The following is an 18,520-nucleotide window of genomic DNA, read 5'->3' as shown; positions in this document are numbered from 1 at the left end:
CCAGCTGTGGCTGAGGTCAGGGCAGTGTCAGCTGCTCCTGGGGCTTTCCTGGGACAGGGAGGCTGGCCAGGCTGCAGCAGCCCTGCCTGGAGCCTGCTGTTCCCCATGGGAGCTGAGCCCAGGGGTCCCCACAGCGGTGAGGAGGGTGGGGGGCTGCACCAGGGGCTCAGCACCCACCACAGCTCCGGGGTGGCTTGAGCAAGCGGGGGCAGGACCGGGAGTGGGTGCTGAGTGTGGGCGCACCCAGGAAGGAGAGAAGGAGCTGGCAGGGTGTGAGAGCAGGAGATTAGAGCAGGGAGGTCATAATTTCAGGGCGAGGAGGGCGGCGGGGCCCCTGGGCTGATCCGTGCAGGCGGGATGTGCCCGGGGGTGCCGTCAGGACTGACAGCCCCGATGCTGCGTGGGCTGAGCACAGCCCAGGCGTGGTCAGTGAGTGACAGTGTCACCCTGGGACACCGGCATGCCAGGGAGCCACAGCGATACCGCTCTTGGGACCTGCAGCTCCGGGGAGTGCCACCAGAATCCTGGTGGCAGGGGAGAGCACCCTGCTCCTGCCCCGAGGCTGTTTGTGTTTGTCCACAAGAGGGAAATGTTTCTCCAGGATCATAACTGCAGCGAGTCCCGTCCCCATCACCCTGCTCCGAGCACCCCCCTCCTGGTGCAGGGCCGCTCCCCCACCTGTGTCTTGCTTACCTGCCCTGGTGCTAACAGCTGGTGGCCGGATGCTGAATCACTCAGGTCCACGTGCCCTTGTCCCTGCGCTCGGCTCGGCGCTCAAGGACCGACTGGCTCTGGGATAAACGTAGCGGGGGCGAATCCTCCGACGTCGCTGGGCTGGGCTCGGCTCATTAATTCTTGTGCAAAGCCTTGGCTCATTTGAGGCTCACAGTGACTGGGGGCTGCTGGGGTCCTGCAGCAGCTGACCTGGAGCCAGAGGTTACCCTGAGGACTGTCCCCACGTGCTCTGGGCTGGGGACAGGAGCTGAGATCTGGGAGGGAGATGCTGCGATGCCACGCTGAGGCTCTTTGGCATCCGTGTTTACAGAGCCGTGATCCCCAGAAAGGTGACTCAGCCCAGCTCCATGTCCCTGTGTCCCCATCCACACTGTCCTGGCTTAGGGACAAAATTCACCCCCTGGCTCCTCTGACGGCTCCTTTGACCCCACACCCTTGACCCCATCCTGGAATGAGCCCACCTGTGCCCTGCAAAGGGCGGTCACACAATGCCACAAAGCCCCTGCCACCCCCAGGAGCTCCATGGATTTGGAGATTGGCTGCAAGAAGTGGTTTTGGGGGCTTGATGGGGCTGCCTGGTATCTACTGTGCCAGCAGCTCCATGTGAGGCGTTGTCTGGCCCCTGGGTCTCACTTTTCCTGCTCAGCAGGACGCTCTTATCAGCTGGTGTTGATAAGGATGAGCTCCAGCAGCCTCCGCAGTGTTTTGCTTCCAGGAGTTGTGGGACCTGAGCCAGCTAGGGGGCTGTGGCTGATGGGGGGCAGGAAGGACTGGACCTTGGAATGGGAAAAGGTGAATGGGGACATCCTGGATGGCTGGAAGTGAGCTTGGAGGTGGCTGATTGCCCTGGGAGCTATTAATCCCTCCCCAAAATTGGGGCTCATTAGCCTGGGTGTAGCAGTCTGGTCACACCTTAATCACACTTGGAGGTGGGAGATCCACAGTGCAGCGGGACAGGGACAGGAGCTCCCTTCTGGGGCACCTGTTTGTCCCGTGAGACGTAACCAGGGGCTACCTGGCCCCATCTGCCCCAGCCCCCGTGGCAGCTGGCCCGGGTGTCGCATGGCTCAGCTCCCAGCAGAGGTGTGCAGCTGTGGCAGGGCCTGGAGCAGTGCAGTGCACGGGGTAGGAGGAACATTGATGAATTGAGTTGCTCCAGAGCTGCATCTGATATGCCAGAAATGGAGAAAATTACTCATGAGGTGCTGCTCCACCCATGGAGGGAAAGCTAACGGAGCAGTTTAACCCTGTGCAGGGGAGTCCTGACCTGGTGATTGATGCTCCAGGCCAGTGGAGCTGTGGCTGGGAGCTGTGGCTGGGATCTGGCCACTCTCCATTCCTTGGGGCACCCCTGTGTGGAGATGCTGAGGATATCCCTGCAGTGATGGGTACCTGTCCACAGCAGTGGGAACATCCTGGGTGAAGGCACCAGGTCGGGGCTGTGTGCCCAGGTGAGCTGGCCCAGTTCAGCCGTGGCTCGATGGACTGGAGAGTCACTCTTGGAGGAGCAGGGAGAGCACCAGAGCTGGGTTTTGCTCCTGGTGTGGTGTTGGGACAGCTTTCAGGGTCCAGCTGCTGTTGGCAGCCAGAGTGCAGCCCTGCCTACCCAGGAGCTGGGGTATTGCCCACTTGCTGCCACTGCTGCCACCTTCCCCAGCATGTGCTGAGTTGGGCAGAGCGATGACAAAGGCTGGGGCAGGGAATGGCAACAGCCCCAGCTCCCCTGTGGCCACCCCTGCTGTGTTTATGCTGCCCTGAGCTGTGCAGCCACATTCACTGTGCTGAGTGCATGGCCCTGTGGCTCCTGGGGGACACTGGGGTGGTGGGCAGGGATAAGTGGGTGCTCCAGGGTGCTGTTGCAGGTCCCCAGCAGGACAGACAGCCGTGCCATGAGCCTGCCCTCAGCTCTGCTGGGCTCCCAGGGGCTCATCCAGACCCTGCCTGACAAAATAAAGGAATCAGCTCTTCCTTCAGGGATAGCAGTGGGGTCTCAGATCTGCCCCTAGGACACCTCCCTGTGCTGGTTGGACCTTTCAGACAGGCACAGCTGGCAGCACCATGTCCCTGTCCCTCCTTGGCATGGCAGGGGAGGGCAAAGGGGACCCAGCGCTCCCCAGCCCCTCGGTGAGGAGATGCACGGCGGTCCGTGCCCGAGGGCAGGTACGGGCCGGGAGGAGAGCAAGGAGGAGCTGTGGGGGTGGGAGAGGGTGTGCTGCGGAGGGAGGTCTCGGAGCAGCTCCCTGTAAAGGCGAGGTGGGGAGGCTGGAGCTGCTGAGGAGGAGGAGGGCTGGCGGCAGCGCAGGTCGGGAGCAGCTGGGGTGAAGGCGGGTGGGGTGAGGGCTCCTGGGGCAGATGGACCTCCCCCAACCTACCTACAAGATGAGGGTGTTTGGGGGGAATGGAGTATGTGGCAGGAGCTCCATGGCACTGGAAGGAGGAAGAGGAGGATGGGGAGATGGGGCTGATCCCTCCATCCCCCTGCCTCGACTGAGGGTGTCCCCGCCGCAGGTGCTGCTCCCTGAGACCTTCCAGAGCTTGGGGAACGTGGAAGGACCATGCGGGCTGTCGGCATCCTGGGCTGGCTGCTGCTGCTGCTGCCAGGGCCCCGGGTGGAAGGTGAGCGCGGGGCCGTGCCGGGGGTGGCAGCGGGGCTTGGGCACCCTGGGGCAAGGACAGGAGCGCAGGGACAGCGCGGGATGCGGAGCACGGGGACAAACAATGGCATCGCCCCGGGGCAGCCGAGAGAGCAGACGGGGACACGTCCCTGAGCCGGCAGCCACCTCACCCTCCCACGGCTCCCAGGTGCCCGCCCCTGCATCCCCAAGGATTTTGGCCACGGCTCGGTGGTCTGCGTCTGCAATGCCACGTACTGTGACACGCTGGACCCCCTGGTCCTGCCAGCCCCGGGCTCCTACGTCAAGTACGAGAGCAGCAAGGCTGGCAAGCGGCTGGAGAGGAGCGAGGGGAGGTTCCAGAGCAGTCTGCGCACCCCAGGTAACGCCGCGGGTGGGTGGCGGTGCCACCGCGGGACCCCCAGGGCACCACGGACTGAGCCGGGCTCTTCCTGCAGGGCTGCTGCTGACTGTCAACATCTCCACGCTGTACCAGAACGTGAAGGGCTTCGGCGGGTCCCTCTCCGATGCTGCTGCCATGAACATCCTGAAGCTGTCACGGCCGGCCCAGGACAACCTGCTGCGCTCCTACTTCTCTGAGTGTGGTGAGCGGTGTGGGCACGGAGTGCGAGCAGATCGTGGGGTCACCAGAGGTGGCTGTGTCTGTCCCTGCCGCAGGGATGTCGTCACCTGGATGCTGGCTCCGGTGCCGCTTGATGCTTTTCCTGCTCCTCAGGGATTGAGTACAACCTCATCCGGGTCCCCATGGCTTGCAGCGACTTCTCCGTGCGCCCTTATAGCTACGATGATGTCCCTGACGACTACGAGCTGAAGCACTTCAGGCTGGCGGACGAGGATTTGAAGATGAAGGTGGGAGGCTGAAGCCGCTGCCATCAGCACCTTGTCCCCCCTCACGCCGGAGCTCCTGTGTGTGCTGGGACCCCAGCAGCAGGGGCTGTGAGCCCTGCACACCGTGGCAGGGTGCATGGGGACAGCCTGTGGGAGCTGGCACCTCCTCCAGGGCACGTCCTGGCGGATCCCAGCAGGCACTGGCGGGGTGAGGAGCCAGGGCGCTGTGCCGTGGGGTGGTGCTTGCTACCTACCAGTCCCTGCTGAGGTCCCTTGAGTTCTCCCCTTCCTCCCATGCTGGTCCCTGCGGTTCAGGGGAGCTGCAGCTCACCCTGTCCCTCTGCCCCCTCCCACAGATTCCCCTCCTGTGCCGAGCTTTGGCCATGAGCAAGCGACCACTGTTGCTGTTCGCTAGCCCCTGGACCGCCCCAGCCTGGATGAGGAGTAACGGGGATGTCCGTGGGAAAGGGACTCTGAAGGGCAAGGCAGGGGACAAGTACCACAAGACCTGGGCCAACTACTTCATCAAGTACTGTCTCTAAACCAGGCTGGGAGGGACAGCAGGAGAGCTGGGGAGTGGGGTGGGGGTGGGGGGGGCAGCACAGCTGATTCTGCCCTCCCTCTCTTCACCAGGTTCCTGGATGAATACGCCAAACACAACGTGACTTTCTGGGCAGTGACAGCGCAGAACGAGCCGCTGGCAGGGCTCTTCACGCCCCCCCAGGCCCCTACCATTGCCTTCACGGCCGCACAACAGCGGGATTTCATCGCTGAGGACCTGGGCCCCGCGCTGGTCCGCAGCCCCCACCGCACACGGCTCCTCATGCTCGACGACCAGCGCATCCACCTCCCACACTGGGCCAAAGTGGTGAAGAGCAGCGTCCTTTCCTTCCCCTCCACCTCACACCCCAGCCCCAGACTTTATGGGAAATGGAGCCAGCAGCCTCTCCCAGCCCTAGAGAGTGGGAGCAAACCGGGTCTGCCGGAGCGGGCTCCGTCTGGAGTAGCCGCCTCCGCATGTGCCCGGCGGGAGTGAGGACAGGAGGTGGCACTCACATCCTGGATCCCTGGATCCTGGCAGTGCTGCTGGACACCAGCACCTTTTCTGGGTGGTTTGGCTGATCTGGTTTCCCCACAGTGCTGCAAGGGCTGCTTGGGGGAATTGCCTTAAACCAGGAGGAAAGAAAGTAAAACATGCTCCTGCCCCAGCTTCGAGCTGGGCAGTGTGCCCTTCCTTTGCATCCAGCCACAGGGCTGGAGCACACCAGGGGGATGTGGAGGGAGGACCAGGCAGCAGAAGAGCCAGGTGGGGGGCAAGGGGCCCACTGAGGGGCAAACCTGTGCCCCACCCCCTTAGCACTGCACCCAGCGAGGTGCCAAAGCCATGTTGGGGCACTAGATCCATGCTAGGGTGCTGCTCAAAGGGGTGCTGCAGGTGGGGTGGGCTGTTGTACCTGTGGGAGGGGACAAGAAGTGGCCCTGGGAGACCACAGGCTCAGGGAATCCGTGTGTCCGTCGCTGCAGGTTTCAGGCACGGGTAGCCCCGGTATGAGGCATCTGCTTTGCTCCCCAGGTCCTGGGAAATGCCACAGCTGCCCGTTACGTGGCCGGCCTGGCGGTCCACTGGTACCTGGATGCCATTGTCCCACCTGGCTGCAGCCTGGAGGCCACCCACAAGCTCTTCCCTGACCATTTCCTGCTCTACACGGAGGCCTGCACCGGCTTCTTCATGTTCCGCTTCGCCGTGTCCCTGGGCTGCTGGGAGCGGGGGGACCACTACAGCTACAGCATCCTGACGGTACGGCCCCCACCCTGCCCGCCCGGGGCTGGGGGGAGCCCCACTCAGCCCCTTCCCTGCTCCCCCAGGTCATGAACCACTTTGTGTCTGGTTGGACCGACTGGAATCTGGCTCTGGATCTGGAGGGAGGCCCCAACTGGGTCAAGAACTTTGTGGACAGCCCAGTCATCGTGGACGGAAGCAAAGATGTTTTCTACAAGCAGCCCATGTTCTACCACATGGGCCACTTCAGGTGGGTCAGGGGGTCTCAGGTGCTGCTGCCAGCCCCAGAGCAGGGGCAGAACCCCTCTGCTGGTCGTCTCCCCACAGCAAGTTCATCCCCGAGGGCTCCCGGCGGGTGGGGCTGCACAGAAGCCGCCGCTGCCTCCTGTGCCAGCTGGAGCACGTGGCCGTCCTGCGCCCCGATGGTGCCCTTGTCCTGGTGGTCCTCAACAGGTCAGGCCGGGCAGGGGACGGGGGTGATGCTCAGTCCTGGCTGTGCCGACCTGCTCAGCTCCTCTCGCCCCCCAGGTTTGGCCGGGATGTGCCGTTTGGAATCCGGGACCCTGCCATGGGGTTCATTGAGACTGTGGCTCCAGCCCACTCCATCCAGACCTACCTGTGGCACCAGCAGTGATAGCCAGGGGAGTGCTGGGGGGCTCTGGGGGGCTCCGGGGGTCAACTCTTCCTGCAGCCTTTCCAGCATCCCTCAAGGATGGAAGCAGTTTGTGACCCATTGCTGGGAGTGCAGCCCCTCACCAGAGGCTCCGTGTGCTCCTGGCTCTGGGGTCTGGCCTCTTTCCAGCCTCCCCTCCCTCCCGGCACTTCCCATCCCCCTGGAAGTTCCCTCTGCACCGTGTCCTGGACCACACTTCCACACGTGGCCCCCTTGAAACCTTCCCGTGTGTTACGGGCGCCAAGTAAAGCCATGACGCGCTCCCTCCGGAATGCGCCGTTCCCGTCAGTGTTTCCTCTACGCGCTCGGAAATCGCTCGGTTTTCCTCGGCGGGGCGGCGCGGGGCCAGGGGTGCCCCGGGGGCTCCGGCCCCCGTGGCCTGCGGGTGGCTCCTTGTTTATCCCTGCAGCTGGAGCCTCCGCCGCTGCCAGCCCTTGATTCATTCCATATGTGCTGTTGGTTTTCCCCAGCCGACTTTTTTGGGGGGAATTTTTTTAAAATCCAAATGTCAGACGCTGTCAGAAAGGCAGAGTAAATGATTTTAGTGTCCTCCATCCACCAAACCTTATGGACAAATTAGGCTGGTGCCACCTCTTCAGGGTGGCCTCTGGACAGAGTCCCCTCTATTCTGGCTGTGGCCGGCACCGACCGCAGCCCGCAATGACCTCCCCGTCCTGTTTGCTTTCCCTAAATACCAGTTACAGTATTCCCTGTGCCTTTGGGAACGTTACAGCATCTTTGAAGTACAGGAATGAGAAAGCCAGAGCTCCCCTTGGCCAATGCCCCTGTGTGAGAGCCACGGAACTGCTGAGGTTGGGGAAAACGAAAAACCCTGAGGCTTTACAGCTGGTTTATTGGAGTGTGGTGTGAAGGTGGCACCGGGCTCTGTCCCAGCCCTGTTCATGGAGCACATCAGCCTGGGCTGTGCTTTATCCGTGTTCCTGGGGAATGCTGGCCCCAACGGCATCTGGGTTGAGCTGCCTGTGCTCAGAATCATAGAATAGAATCATGGAATCCTTGAGGTTGGAAAAGGCCTCAAAGATCATCAAGTCCAACCGTTCCCTCAGCACTGCCAAGGCCAGCCCTAAATCACGTCCCCAAATGCTCCATACACATTTGTTAAATCCCTCCAGGGATGGCAACTCCACCGCTGCACCAGGCAGCCAATGCCAGGGCTGGACAGTCCTGTCCATGAAGACATTTTCTTTAATATTCAACCTAAACCTCTCCTGGGAAATGCCACAGCTCTCTTGATGCAACTTGAAGCCATTTCCTCTTGTCTGGTCTCTTGGGAAAAATGTCTGACCCCCACCTGGCTGCACTCTCCTGTCAGGGCAGAGCCAGAGGGTCCCTCCTGAGCCTCCTTTTCTTCAGGATGAGCCCCCCCAGCTCCCTCAGGCTCTCCTTGTGCTCCACATCCCTCCTCAGCTCCATCCCCTTCTCTGGACATGCTCCAGCCCCTTTTGTCATGAGGGTCACAGGACTGACCCCCAGGATTGGAGGTGTGACCTCATCAGCGCCCAGTCCTGCTCCATGCTATTCCTGACACCTTGGGAATGTCCCCTTCCCAAGGGACACCAGACCTCTGCTGTGCCACAGCATGGTCCACAAATGGAGCCCTCATCCCTGGTGTCCAGCAGTGCTCAGGGACAAGTGAGCAGGGAAAGGCTTTGGCCCAGCCCCTCTGCGCTGGCTCCCTGAGCCTGGGCCAGGGGCTGTGGCTCCTGGGTGGGGCAGTGACACTCAGTGAGGGGCTGTGCTCCTTGGGTGGGGGTCTCCCACCCTGGCCACCCTTCACCAGCTGCCCCAAGGGGACCCCGGGGCAGATGCCACTCCCCCCGTGCCTCTGCCCGCCTCCTGTTTCTCCGGCGGAGCAGATGCCTGCAATTAGGAAGAATCCCAAATTAGACGGTGCGGAGCCCAGACTTGTTTTGCAGATGATAAACTGCTGCAGCGGGCTCCACCCAGCCCTCTGCGGCGTGGGGCTCCGGCGTGGGGGGCTCGGTAGGCAGCGCCTGCAGCCCCCGCTGTGCCCATCGCCCTCGGGGCCAGCACCAGGGGTCGGGGGTCCCTGCCGTGACCGCCTGCTGCCTCTGCCCGTGCCAGGAAAGGTCCTGGAGCAGCCACAAACGGGACACAGGTCGTGGCAGAGGCACTGACTGTGGCAAAGCCGAGCTGCTGCTGGGTGGGGTGAGCAGGGACTGTGGGTGGGCACAGCCAGCTCTGCCCTGTCCGAGGTGTCCCGGGGACACAGGGCTGCTCCTGTGGGGCTATTCCCAAAGGGAACGTGGCAGGCCTGGCTCTGGGGGTGCTGGAGGCACTTGGGGGGCTGGTGAGCATCCTCCCCTCCCCAGCTCCCCTCTGGCCACTGGAACAGGTTTCAGGAGAGCTTTGCAAATGCTGTGGTGTGTGGAAAGCTCGTTGGAGCCAGGTTGCAAAATCATCCCCAGGCTCCTCTTCAAACATAGAGTCCCATGAGCTGTCCCATTCCAAACTCACCTTTCCTGCTCCACCAGAAGCGTCACCTCCCATCAGGCACAGGCAGGACACAGGTCCCGCTGCCACAGAGACACAGCAAGAGGTGGTTTGGCGGCAGGTGAGTCCCCTGGATCCGAGGCAGCTTCAGCAGGTGGGAATGGGGACAGGGATGGGCATGGGACAGGGATGGGCATGGGACAGCCCTGGGCAGCAGGACCATGCTGAGGCCATGCCCTGGCCGAGCTGGGCATCGTTCCCAGGCAGAGTGGGAGGCAATGGAGGTGGGATGGCTGCCTGGCCACACTCCACATCCCACAAGAACTTGGGGAGCAGCACTACGGCACCATCCCACCTTGGCAGAGGTCCCCAGGTGTCCTCAGTCTGGCACCAGGGTCCCGAGGCTTGGAGGTGGCCCCTCCTGTGCTCTCCTTGAGAGGCTCCTTGCTCAGCCAGGACAGGACAGGGTGTGAACACCTGCATAGAACTGGGGAATGTGGGACTCTCCATGCTGGGGCTTGAGCCCCAAACTGCTCTGACTGGACAAGCCCCAGCTGCCTCACGTGGGATTGGGAGTGTGGAGCTGTTTGCTCCTGGCCACGGCTCGGGAGGCACTGGGGATACATGGGGTGATGCAGCATGGCGTGACATGGCATGGGACAGCTGTGGAACAAGTGAGGAGGGAGAAGGAGTGGGAGGGAGCTGATGGGAGTGAACAAAGTTGCTACCAGTGTGGGTGGCTGGGAACAGAACAGCAGGCTGGTGGGGTGGCTCACACCTGGGGGCTGCCCACACCTGGGGGGCTGCACTCCCTCCTGGGACCTAGGCAGAACTGGTGGTAGACTCTGGAGGAGTGGGAGGGAAGGTGAGTGCTGGGCTGCAGCAGTGGGTAGAGGGCAGGACAGGTTTAGCCCTGGCAGGGGGAGTCTAGTTTTCCCCACAGTCCCTGGGCAGTCCCCTGCTGGGGCTCTCCCTGCCCTGTGTCTCTGTCCCCGTGTGTGAGTCAGGCTGAGAAGCTCTGAATGCTGACACCTCCCTCTGCTCCAGAGTGTCCGTCGGCATCGTCTGAGCGCTGCAGCAGAGGTGCCATGGGGCCAGGCTGTGCCAGTGTCCTGGGCTGGCTCCTGCTGGCACAGGCGGCCCTGCAGGCCACAGGTATGTGCCCTGGGCTTTGGAGGGTGGTGGATTTGGAGTCTGTCATGGGTCAAAGGGATGAGCTGGGTTCCTGCCACAGCCCTTGGTGCCCACCCAGTCTTTCCTCTGCTGCAGGTGGCCGTCCCTGTGATGCCAAGGATTTTGGGCACGGCTCACTGGTCTGTGCCTGCAGTGCCACGTACTGTGACACGCTGGACCCCCTGGTCCTGCCAGCCCCCGGCTCCTACGTCAAATACGAGAGCAGCAAGGCTGGCAAGCGGCTGGAGAGGAGCGAGGGGAGCTTCCAGCACAACACCAAGAGCCCAGGTACCACCCTGGCTGCACCTGCTCTGAGACACTCTGTCCTACAGGGCAGGGATGGTGACACTGTGTGTCCCCACAGATTTCCACCTCACCCTGGACACAGCACAGAGGTATCAGAAGGTGAAGGGGTTTGGTGGCTCCATCACTGACGCAGCTGCCATCAACATCCAGTCCCTGTCCAAGGATGCCCAGAACCACCTGCTCCGCTCCTACTTCTCCGAGGAAGGTGAGCCCAGGGTAGGCAACGCTGTTGGGTGGCAGAGCTGGGGTTTGGCTGCTGTGATTTGTTCTGAGGGGCTGGGGGATCTGGACCCCCAAATGAAACTCGAGGATGTCATCACCACCTGCCCTGTTTTCAGGCATTGAGTACAACCTGGTGCGTGTGCCCATGGCTAGCACCGACTTCTCCGTCCGCCTGTACACCTACGCCGATGCCGAGGGCGACTTCGAGCTCAGACATTTCAACCTGACAGAGGAGGACACACACATGAAGGTGAGTCCTGCAGGAAGAGCCTGAGGGACTGGGTCTGCTGCCTGGGTGGGATGGGATGGGATGGGATGGGATGGGATGGGATGGGATGGGATGGGATGGGATGGGACGGGACGGGATGGGATGGGATGGGACGGGATGGGACAGAAAGGACAGGGGATGAAAGGGAGCTCCTGCTGATTGGGAGGGACAGGACACATCCTTCCACCTGGGTGGGAGAAAAGATGGGGATATCATGGGATAGGATGGGGTGAGATGAAATAGGAAGGGGAGCACTTCCAATGGGGAGGGAGAGGCCTCATCTTTACACATGGGTGGGATGGGATGGGATGGGATGGGATGGGATGGGATGGGGTAGGATGGGATGGGATGGGATGGGATGGGATGGGATGGGATGGGATGGGGAAAAGGAGCAGCTTCCCACCTCTGGGGAGGGAGATGACTCCTGCTGCCTGCACTGCCAGCACTGGGACAGACCTGGAGAGCTCTGTTCCATCCCACTTCTCCCCAGATCCCCATCCTCCAAGCAGCCCAGGCAGTGGCCAAGCGGCCGCTGTCACTGTACGCCAGCCCCTGGACCTCCCCAGTCTGGATGAAGACGAATGGAGCGATGACAGGGAGGGGAACACTGAAGGGCAGCCCTGGGGACAAGTACCACCGGGCCTGGGCCAAGTACTTCATCCGGTGAGGGGGCACAGGAGTGCAGTGGGTGCTGGGGATGCCATAGCTGGAGCTGGGGCTGGCACAGGTACAACAGATCTGTTCACCATCTACCCCACACCAGGTTCCTGGATGAATACGCCAAGCACAACCTGACCTTCTGGGCAGTGACAGCAGGGAACGAGCCCACAGCTGGTGAGATCGTCTTCTACCCCTTCCAGTGCCTGGGCTTCTCCCCTGAGCACCAGAGGGATTTCATTGCCCAGGACCTGGGCCCGGCACTGGCCAACAGCTCCCACCGCCATGTCCAGCTCATCATCCTGGATGACCAGAGGGTGATGCTGCCCTACTGGGCTGAGGTGGTGAGTCCCCATAGCAACTGTCCTGGCCCCACAGCAGATCCCCCAGTCCTGGGCACTGGTGATGCTTTTCTCCTGCCAGGTTCTTAAAGACCCTGTGGCTGCCAGCTACATCAGCGGCATCGGCATCCACTGGTACCTGGATTTCCTGGCGCCCATCGACCTGACACTCTCCATCACCCATCACCTCTTCCCAGACTACTTCCTCCTCTCCACAGAGGCTTCCACAGGCTCCTACTTCTGGGAGCCCAGGGTGGTGCTGGGTGGCTGGGACCGTGGGAGCAAGTACAGCCACAGCATCCTGACGGTAGGGCCTGGTGGGAGCTATGGACACTCCGGCCACCCTGGCCAGCCCCTGGGCCTGCCTGTGGCTCAGTACCACCCCCTGCCCCACAGAACCTCAACAACTACGTGACAGGCTGGACAGACTGGAACCTGGCCCTGGACATGGAGGGAGGCCCCAACTGGAGCAAGAACTATGTGGACAGCCCCGTCATTGTGGACAGCAGCAAAGACATCTTCTACAAGCAGCCCATGTTCTACCACCTGGGCCACTTCAGGTGTGTTGGAGCCACATGCTGCTGGCTCCAGTACCACATGCTAAGTACCAGACTCTGACTCTGCTTGTCCCCACAGCAAGTTCATCCCCGAGGGCTCACAGCGTGTGGGACTGGCGGTCTCCAAGAAGTGCCGCCGGTGTGAGCTGGAGCACTCGGCTTTCCTGCGCCCCGACGGTGCCATCGTCCTGGTGGTCCTGAACCGGTGAGTGGCTCAGTTCTGATCCCTGGTAAAAGACCCTGCTGACCCCACTGAGCCCCCATCCCCTCTCGCTTTCCCCACAGCTCCCCCACGGACGTGTCTTTTGGGATCTCTGACCCACGTGCCGGCTTCATCGAGGCCGTGGCTCCCAGCGACTCCATCCAGACGTTCCTCTGGAAGCAGCCAGCCTAGCATGGCCACAGCCAGCAGAGGAGTGAGGTGCCAGCACCAGAACACGGTACTGGTGGCAGCTTGGAGAGAAGACTCCAATGGGGCTGGGGCTGCAGCACAGTCCCTGCAGCTCCCTGTGCCCCAGGGGACTTGTTTGACCCGAGGGCTGCAATGCCTGTGCTTTTCTAGATGTTTTCATAAAATAAACAGGTTTTCTACAAACTTGCCTGAACCACTGACCTCCCCTTGGTACCAGCTCAGTGGGCAGGACTATGCCAGGGGCCAGACGAGACAGATTTGAGGCTGATGGTACCTCCAGAGCCCCATGGATCCCATCCCTTTTCTGCCCAGGTTCCTGGGACATCCCACAGGGATGGTGCTGCAGGGATGCAAGAGGCTGTCACCCTAAGGGATGGCATCTCCCTCCTGTCTTCCACTGCAGCATTCCCCAGGCAGGGAAGGGCCCAAAACTGACAGGGACCAGGGGCCCAGCTGCAGTCAGGTTTTAGATTTAGAGCAGAGTTCTGGCGTCGGCAGCTCCAGCTTCTCCCCAGCCAGAGCAGGCGGCTGTGGTTTCTCCTGCTAGAGCAGCCATCAGCCCCTCCAGCTAATGGGAACCGGGAGCATGGGGCACATACTTCCTGAGTGACGTTAGAGGGGAGCGGGCTGGGGGGGTGGGGGCTGCACTGACTCATCCCCCTCCCAGTGGGGGCCCAGTTCCCAGTACGGGGGAGTCTCTGCAGCTGGCCCAGCACCATGGCTCTGCTCCAGCCCAGTGTGGGGGCCCCCTGGCCATTGTGCCCGGGTGGGGGGCGCGTCTCCAGGAGCGCAGCCTGGGGACATTCAGCCACCGCAGCAGCAGGGCTGGGATGCCGCTGGCAGTGGCAGCCGGCGGCCAAACAAGCGAGGGCTGTGTGCCGGGCTGGCCCCACGCCGCCTTTCCATCTGTGCACTCGTAAACCGGCAGCGGCCAGCGGGAACGGCAGCGCAGCCAACACCGGCACCAGCCCCACGCCGGGTGGCCCAGGGGACCGCGGGGGCAGACGGAGCCCAGGTGGCCACCCCCGACCCCGCTCATAGCCCACGCGATGTACTTCCAGCTGTGCCAGCTGCAGGAGCTCCCCGGCGCTGGCAGGCGTGGTGGAATGCAAACAGATGTCAGTGCTGGAGGGATCCCGGCTGCTGGAGCGGGCTCCGGGTGTCCCGCTGGCAGCGGGGAGTGCTCCTGGGCTGGGGACGTGTCCTGACGAGCAGCCCCGGCTGCCCTTGGCTCTGGCTTTGTGTCCCGGCTGTGCTGCCGTGCTTAGGGCAGCCGGGCTGGCAGCAGCGTGGAGGGGAGGTGCCAGCCCCACAGAACTGTCTGCACTGCCCGGGGGGATGCCACATCGGAATGACGCAGGAGAGATAAAGGGCTCAGCCCCACAGCTGTTGGAGAAGGGACAGGGGACACTGCCAAGATGCCACAGATGCTTTTAGGTCCCCAGTCCTCAGCAAGACCCAAGGCTGGAGCGAGGGGCAGAGCTACAGGCAGGACACACTGGTGCCTGCTGCAAAACTCCAGCCTGGGCAACTGGGGAAACTGGGAAGGGCCTCGAGGGTGCTGCGAGCATGAGAGGGTGCAGGTGGAGAGAGGGAGGTTTATTGGTGTGGCAGAGATGCTCTCACGGAGAGGGCTGTGGCTCCTGGTGGGACACAGAGCGGAGCACCCGCAGGCAGCAGCGCTACCAGGCTCCTGGAGTAAAAACCAGTCAGTTCTAGGGTCTGGGCTGGGGAGGAACAGTCACACAGCTCATCCTCACTCCTCCTCCTCCTCTTCCTCCTCCTCCAGGGTGACAGGCTGCCGGCCGGCCGGCCCCACGCTGCCGCGCTGGATGGAGACGATGCCGCTCAGGAAGGCGTAGCCCAGCATGGCCGCCAGCCCCACCAGCACCGACAGCAGCTGCTTGCGCCGTTTGTGGGGGTCCTCCTCTGCTTCACTGCCATCTGTAGTCACAGCCCGAGGGGCGCCGGTCAGGGGATCACCTGGAGGGGCAGAGCAGGGGTGTGGGTGGGAAGGGTCACCCTGAGATGGAGCACAGGCTGGGGATGCACCTGGGGGGGACAGGTCACTCCAAGCCTGCAGGGTAACGCAGGGGATGGCTCTCACCTCCGTCCCAAGGGAAGTAAAGGCTGAGGATAGAGGTGCAGTAGTTGCACAGGTTCTGCAGGGACTTCAGGTGCTGCTGCAGTTTCCCGTTGGGCAGCTTTGCCTTCATGAGAGGCGCCAGGCGGCTGAAGACTAAGGCGTCCAGGGAGGCTGGCCTGGGGCACAGAGAGCCGTGCCTGGGCCACTGTCCCCACCCAAAGCCACCCAGACCCACCAGCCACCTCCAGCCTCAGCACCCCTGGGGACCACATGTGGTTACCCCACCTTGGGACAGCACCCTGTCACCTGCACGCTTGTTCTACCCCCAGAGCAATGCACCAAGGCTGCAGCTCCCCTGCAGACCACAGGGCCTCAGCCCTGCTGGGGCTCTCAGGCCCCTTCCCCTCTCCCCCTCTGGCCACCTACGAGTCTCCAAAGAAAAACTTCTGGGAGCCGAGGCGCTGGGAGAGGAGAGTCAGGCATTCCCGAGCTTCCCGGTAGAGCTGCAGGAGGAGGACAGAGGGTTGTCACCTGCCCAGGTACCACCACATTGCTCAGGGGAGCAGAAGGGGGGAACCCAGACCCCGGTTTGGATTTTAGACACCACCGAGGATCACTGTGTCCAGACCCCATCCCTCACCTCCTTCTCCAGCTTCTCCTCATCCTCCATGTAGTCATCCCCCCACATCAGCTGCAGCCGCTCCAGGTGCCGCTTGTGCATGGCGTTGGGCAGGAAGAAGTTGAGGGGGAAGGGGATGGTTTCTGCGTACCACTTCCGCGTGTGCTCCACGTAGTTCTTTGCATCCACCCAGAACGTGTGGATCTGTGGTGGAGAACAATGCACAGCCTGGCCACGGCAGGGCTGCAGCCAGTGCTGCTGGCACACTGAGGCACCCTGGTGACCATGAGGGGCTGCAGGAGCACTGGGGTCAAGGGCAGACCCCAGCCCAGGCTGCACAAGCTGCTGCCACCCCTAAACCCCCATCCCTGCCACGCCACGCTCCTGGGATGTTGCTGCTGGCAGTGCTCTCTGGCTCTGCTGCCAGCTGGGCACAGCTCCAGGGAGCAGATCCCATCCTTGGTGAGACCCCTTCCCTGCAGTCCCCCCGAGCCTCACCAGTACTGGAAGCAGCTTCTCCTCCAGCAGGGACACGAAGGCCAGCGTGTCCGCGCTCTGCGTGGCCGACAGGTCGTAGTCAGCATTGTACTTCTGCAGAGCAAACACCCGCTTTGATCCCACTGAATATCCCAGGGGTGACACAACAGAGTTCCCTCCTCCCTGAGGGGCTCCACTACCCCACAGCCTGGGGCACAGGGGACCCCAAGCCCCCCTGTACCTGTTTCCTGAGGTGTGTTATGATCTGCTGAGGTTTGGAGATGGTTCCTTCGTCCCGTGTCTTCAGCGCGGGCAGATGCCCTGCGGGCAGGGGGAGTGGGGGCTGCAGTCACTGTGCCCGGGGGCACCCTGAGCAGGTGAGGGGTGCAGGGGGCTGGAATGGGGAATGGACCCCCCTGGGGGCACCCTGAGCAGGTGAGGGGTGCAGGGGGCTGGAATGGGGAATGGACCACACCAGGGGCACCCTGAGCAGGTGAGGGGTGCAGGGGGCTGGAATGGGGAATGGACCCCCCTGGGGGCACCCTGAGCAGGTGAGGGGTGCAGGGGGCTGGAATGGGAAATGGACCCCCATGCTTGGATGAAGGGCACGAGGCAGTGACAGGGGTGTAAAGTGAAGTGGGGACAGAGCAGTGCAGGGGAGGAGGTAGAAACTGTGTGATGAGAAATGGGGAATGTGCTGGGACAAGGGGATTGTGGTGGTGAGTGGGGGTGGGTGATGGACAGGGGGATGCAATGGGGGGTGATGGCACAGGGGGAGTAATGGGGCATAAGAGGTCAATGATGACACAGAAGAAAAGGGGGTGCAGTGAGGTGGGGGGTGTGATGGGGGTGTTCAATGGGACACGAGTTGCAGTGGGGTGGGGGTGCAATGGGACAGGGGGTGTGATGGGGCATGAGGGTACAATAGGACAAGATTGATGATGGGACAGGATGGTGGTGACATGGTGGGGGTGTGACAGGATAGAGGGAAGTGCAGTGGTAGGAGGGACACAGGACAAGGGGGTACACTAAGATGAGAGGGTGGGAAGGTGCAGTCAGGGGCACAGGACGTGAGGGATGCAATGGGGCGGGAGGGTGTGATGGGGCCGGGGGTGTAATAAGATGGTGATGGTGGTATTGGGATGGGGGTGTGATGAGGTACAGGAGGGTACAGTAAGGCAGGATGGTGCCATGTGGGGAGGAGAGGCCATAGGGCAAGAGGGGTGCAGTGTGATAACAGGGTGCAATGGGCAGGGGATCCAGCGGTGTGGAGCCGCAGCACATGAGGGATAAGATGGGGTGGGAGGCTGTAATGGGGCGCAGAATGTTTAGAGGGTGTAGCGGTGGGGAATGGGGGATCACGGGGCGGCGATGGGGGCCTGGGGGGTCCCGGTGGTGCCGGTATCCTCGGCGGGGCCCTTACCGGAGGGGCTCCTCCAGGGACTGGTGACCCGGTGCACCTTCAGCGGCGCCCCCGTGAACCGCGCGTAGGTCTGCGGGAGGGAGGGAGGGAACGATAGAGCGGGGGCTGCCCGCGGGACCCCGGCCCGGCCCCGCACCGGCCCCGCCGCTCACCAGCACAGCCAGGCAGTCGGGGTCCACCGAGGGCAGCCCCCAGCCCCCGGCCCAGCAGAACAGCTCCATGGGCGCCGCCATCTTCCGCCGACCCGGAACCGGACGGGCGGCCCCGCCCGCCCCCGCCGCGGGGCGGCACCGGCCGGGGCACGCGATGGAGCGGAGCCCAGCGGGCTCCGGGGTGGCGTTGGTGGGGTCTGCAGGGCCCTTGGGTACAACCCGCGTCCTGCAGAGCCCCGCACCGCGCAGCCTTGCTGTGCCCCGCACAGCCCAGCTCAGCTCAGCTCAGCTCAGGTCCACACTGCTGTGCCCCTCATCTCTCTGCATTGCCCCGCACAGCTCAGCTCAGCTCAGCTCAGGTCAGCTTAGCTCAGCTCAGCTCAGCTCAGCTCAGCTCAGCTCCACACTGCTGTGCCCCTCATCCCTCTGCATTGCCCCGCACAGCTCAGCGCAGCTCAGCTCAGCTCAGCTCCACACTGCTGTGCCCCTCATCTCTCTGCATTGCCCCGCTCAGCTCAGCTCAGCTCAGCTCAGCTCCACACTGCTGTGCCCCTCATCTCTCTGCATTGTCCCGCATAGCTCAGCTCAGCTCAGCTCAGCTCCACACTGCTCACCCTGCTGTGCCCCGCATCTCTCTGCATTGCCCCGCTCAGCTCCGCACTGCTCACCCTGCTCAGTCCCGCATTTCCCCACATTGCCTCGC

The 18,520-nt window shown here is 62.8% G+C and overlaps 2 protein-coding genes across 2 annotated transcripts; one reads left to right on the top strand and one right to left on the bottom strand.

Annotated features, from left to right (window-relative positions):
- The first annotated feature begins 3,004 nt into the window (after nucleotides 1–3,004).
- LOC117008879 (lysosomal acid glucosylceramidase-like) lies at nucleotides 3,005–13,042 on the top strand. Its single transcript, XM_033082982.2, has 20 exons — nucleotides 3,005–3,351; nucleotides 3,538–3,729; nucleotides 3,806–3,952; nucleotides 4,084–4,217; nucleotides 4,553–4,725; nucleotides 4,830–5,064; nucleotides 5,770–5,994; nucleotides 6,063–6,226; nucleotides 6,304–6,429; nucleotides 9,166–9,245; nucleotides 10,172–10,279; nucleotides 10,394–10,585; nucleotides 10,662–10,808; nucleotides 10,942–11,075; nucleotides 11,584–11,756; nucleotides 11,857–12,094; nucleotides 12,174–12,398; nucleotides 12,488–12,651; nucleotides 12,728–12,853; nucleotides 12,934–13,042. The coding sequence occupies exons 1-20, from the start codon at nucleotides 3,291–3,293 to the stop codon at nucleotides 13,040–13,042; spliced, it is 3,153 nt and encodes a 1,050-aa protein (XP_032938873.2). The 5' UTR covers nucleotides 3,005–3,290.
- A 1,602-nt stretch (nucleotides 13,043–14,644) lies between these two features.
- On the bottom strand, nucleotides 14,645–17,931 carry MTX1 (metaxin 1). The gene is made up of 8 exons (XM_033083077.2): nucleotides 17,818–17,931; nucleotides 17,666–17,735; nucleotides 16,484–16,563; nucleotides 16,264–16,356; nucleotides 15,787–15,969; nucleotides 15,573–15,649; nucleotides 15,168–15,322; nucleotides 14,645–15,043 (listed from the first exon to the last, which is right to left on the bottom strand). The coding sequence occupies exons 1-8, from the start codon at nucleotides 17,896–17,898 to the stop codon at nucleotides 14,817–14,819; spliced, it is 966 nt and encodes a 321-aa protein (XP_032938968.1). The 5' UTR covers nucleotides 17,899–17,931; the 3' UTR covers nucleotides 14,645–14,816.
- Nucleotides 17,932–18,520: the final 589 nt, after the last annotated feature.

The sequence above is a fragment of the Catharus ustulatus genome, chromosome 30, assembly GCF_009819885.2.
Source record: "Catharus ustulatus isolate bCatUst1 chromosome 30, bCatUst1.pri.v2, whole genome shotgun sequence".
Classification (NCBI taxonomy): Eukaryota; Metazoa; Chordata; class Aves; order Passeriformes; family Turdidae; genus Catharus; species Catharus ustulatus.
Note: the sequence above shows the minus strand (reverse complement) of the source record. Positions and strands in the feature narration are given on the sequence as shown.

Bases quoted from the DNA above. Each gene is read 5' to 3' on its own strand.
- LOC117008879 (XM_033082982.2), top strand. From the start codon at position 3,291: ATGCGGGCTGTCGGCATCCTGGGCTGGCTGCTGCTGCTGCTGCCAGGG. The intron at 10,280-10,393 runs GTATGTGCCCTG...CCTCTGCTGCAG, and splicing joins GGCGGCCCTGCAGGCCACAG to GTGGCCGTCCCTGTGATGCC. The intron at 11,757-11,856 runs GTGAGGGGGCAC...ACCCCACACCAG, and splicing joins TGGGCCAAGTACTTCATCCG to GTTCCTGGATGAATACGCCA.
- MTX1 (XM_033083077.2), bottom strand. From the start codon at position 17,898: ATGGCGGCGCCCATGGAGCTGTTCTGCTGGGCCGGGGGCTGGGGGCTG. The intron at 15,970-16,263 runs GTGAGGCTCGGG...TCTCCACCACAG, and splicing joins AGAAGCTGCTTCCAGTACTG to ATCCACACGTTCTGGGTGGA. The intron at 15,650-15,786 runs GTGAGGGATGGG...CTCCTCCTGCAG, and splicing joins AGGAGAAGCTGGAGAAGGAG to CTCTACCGGGAAGCTCGGGA.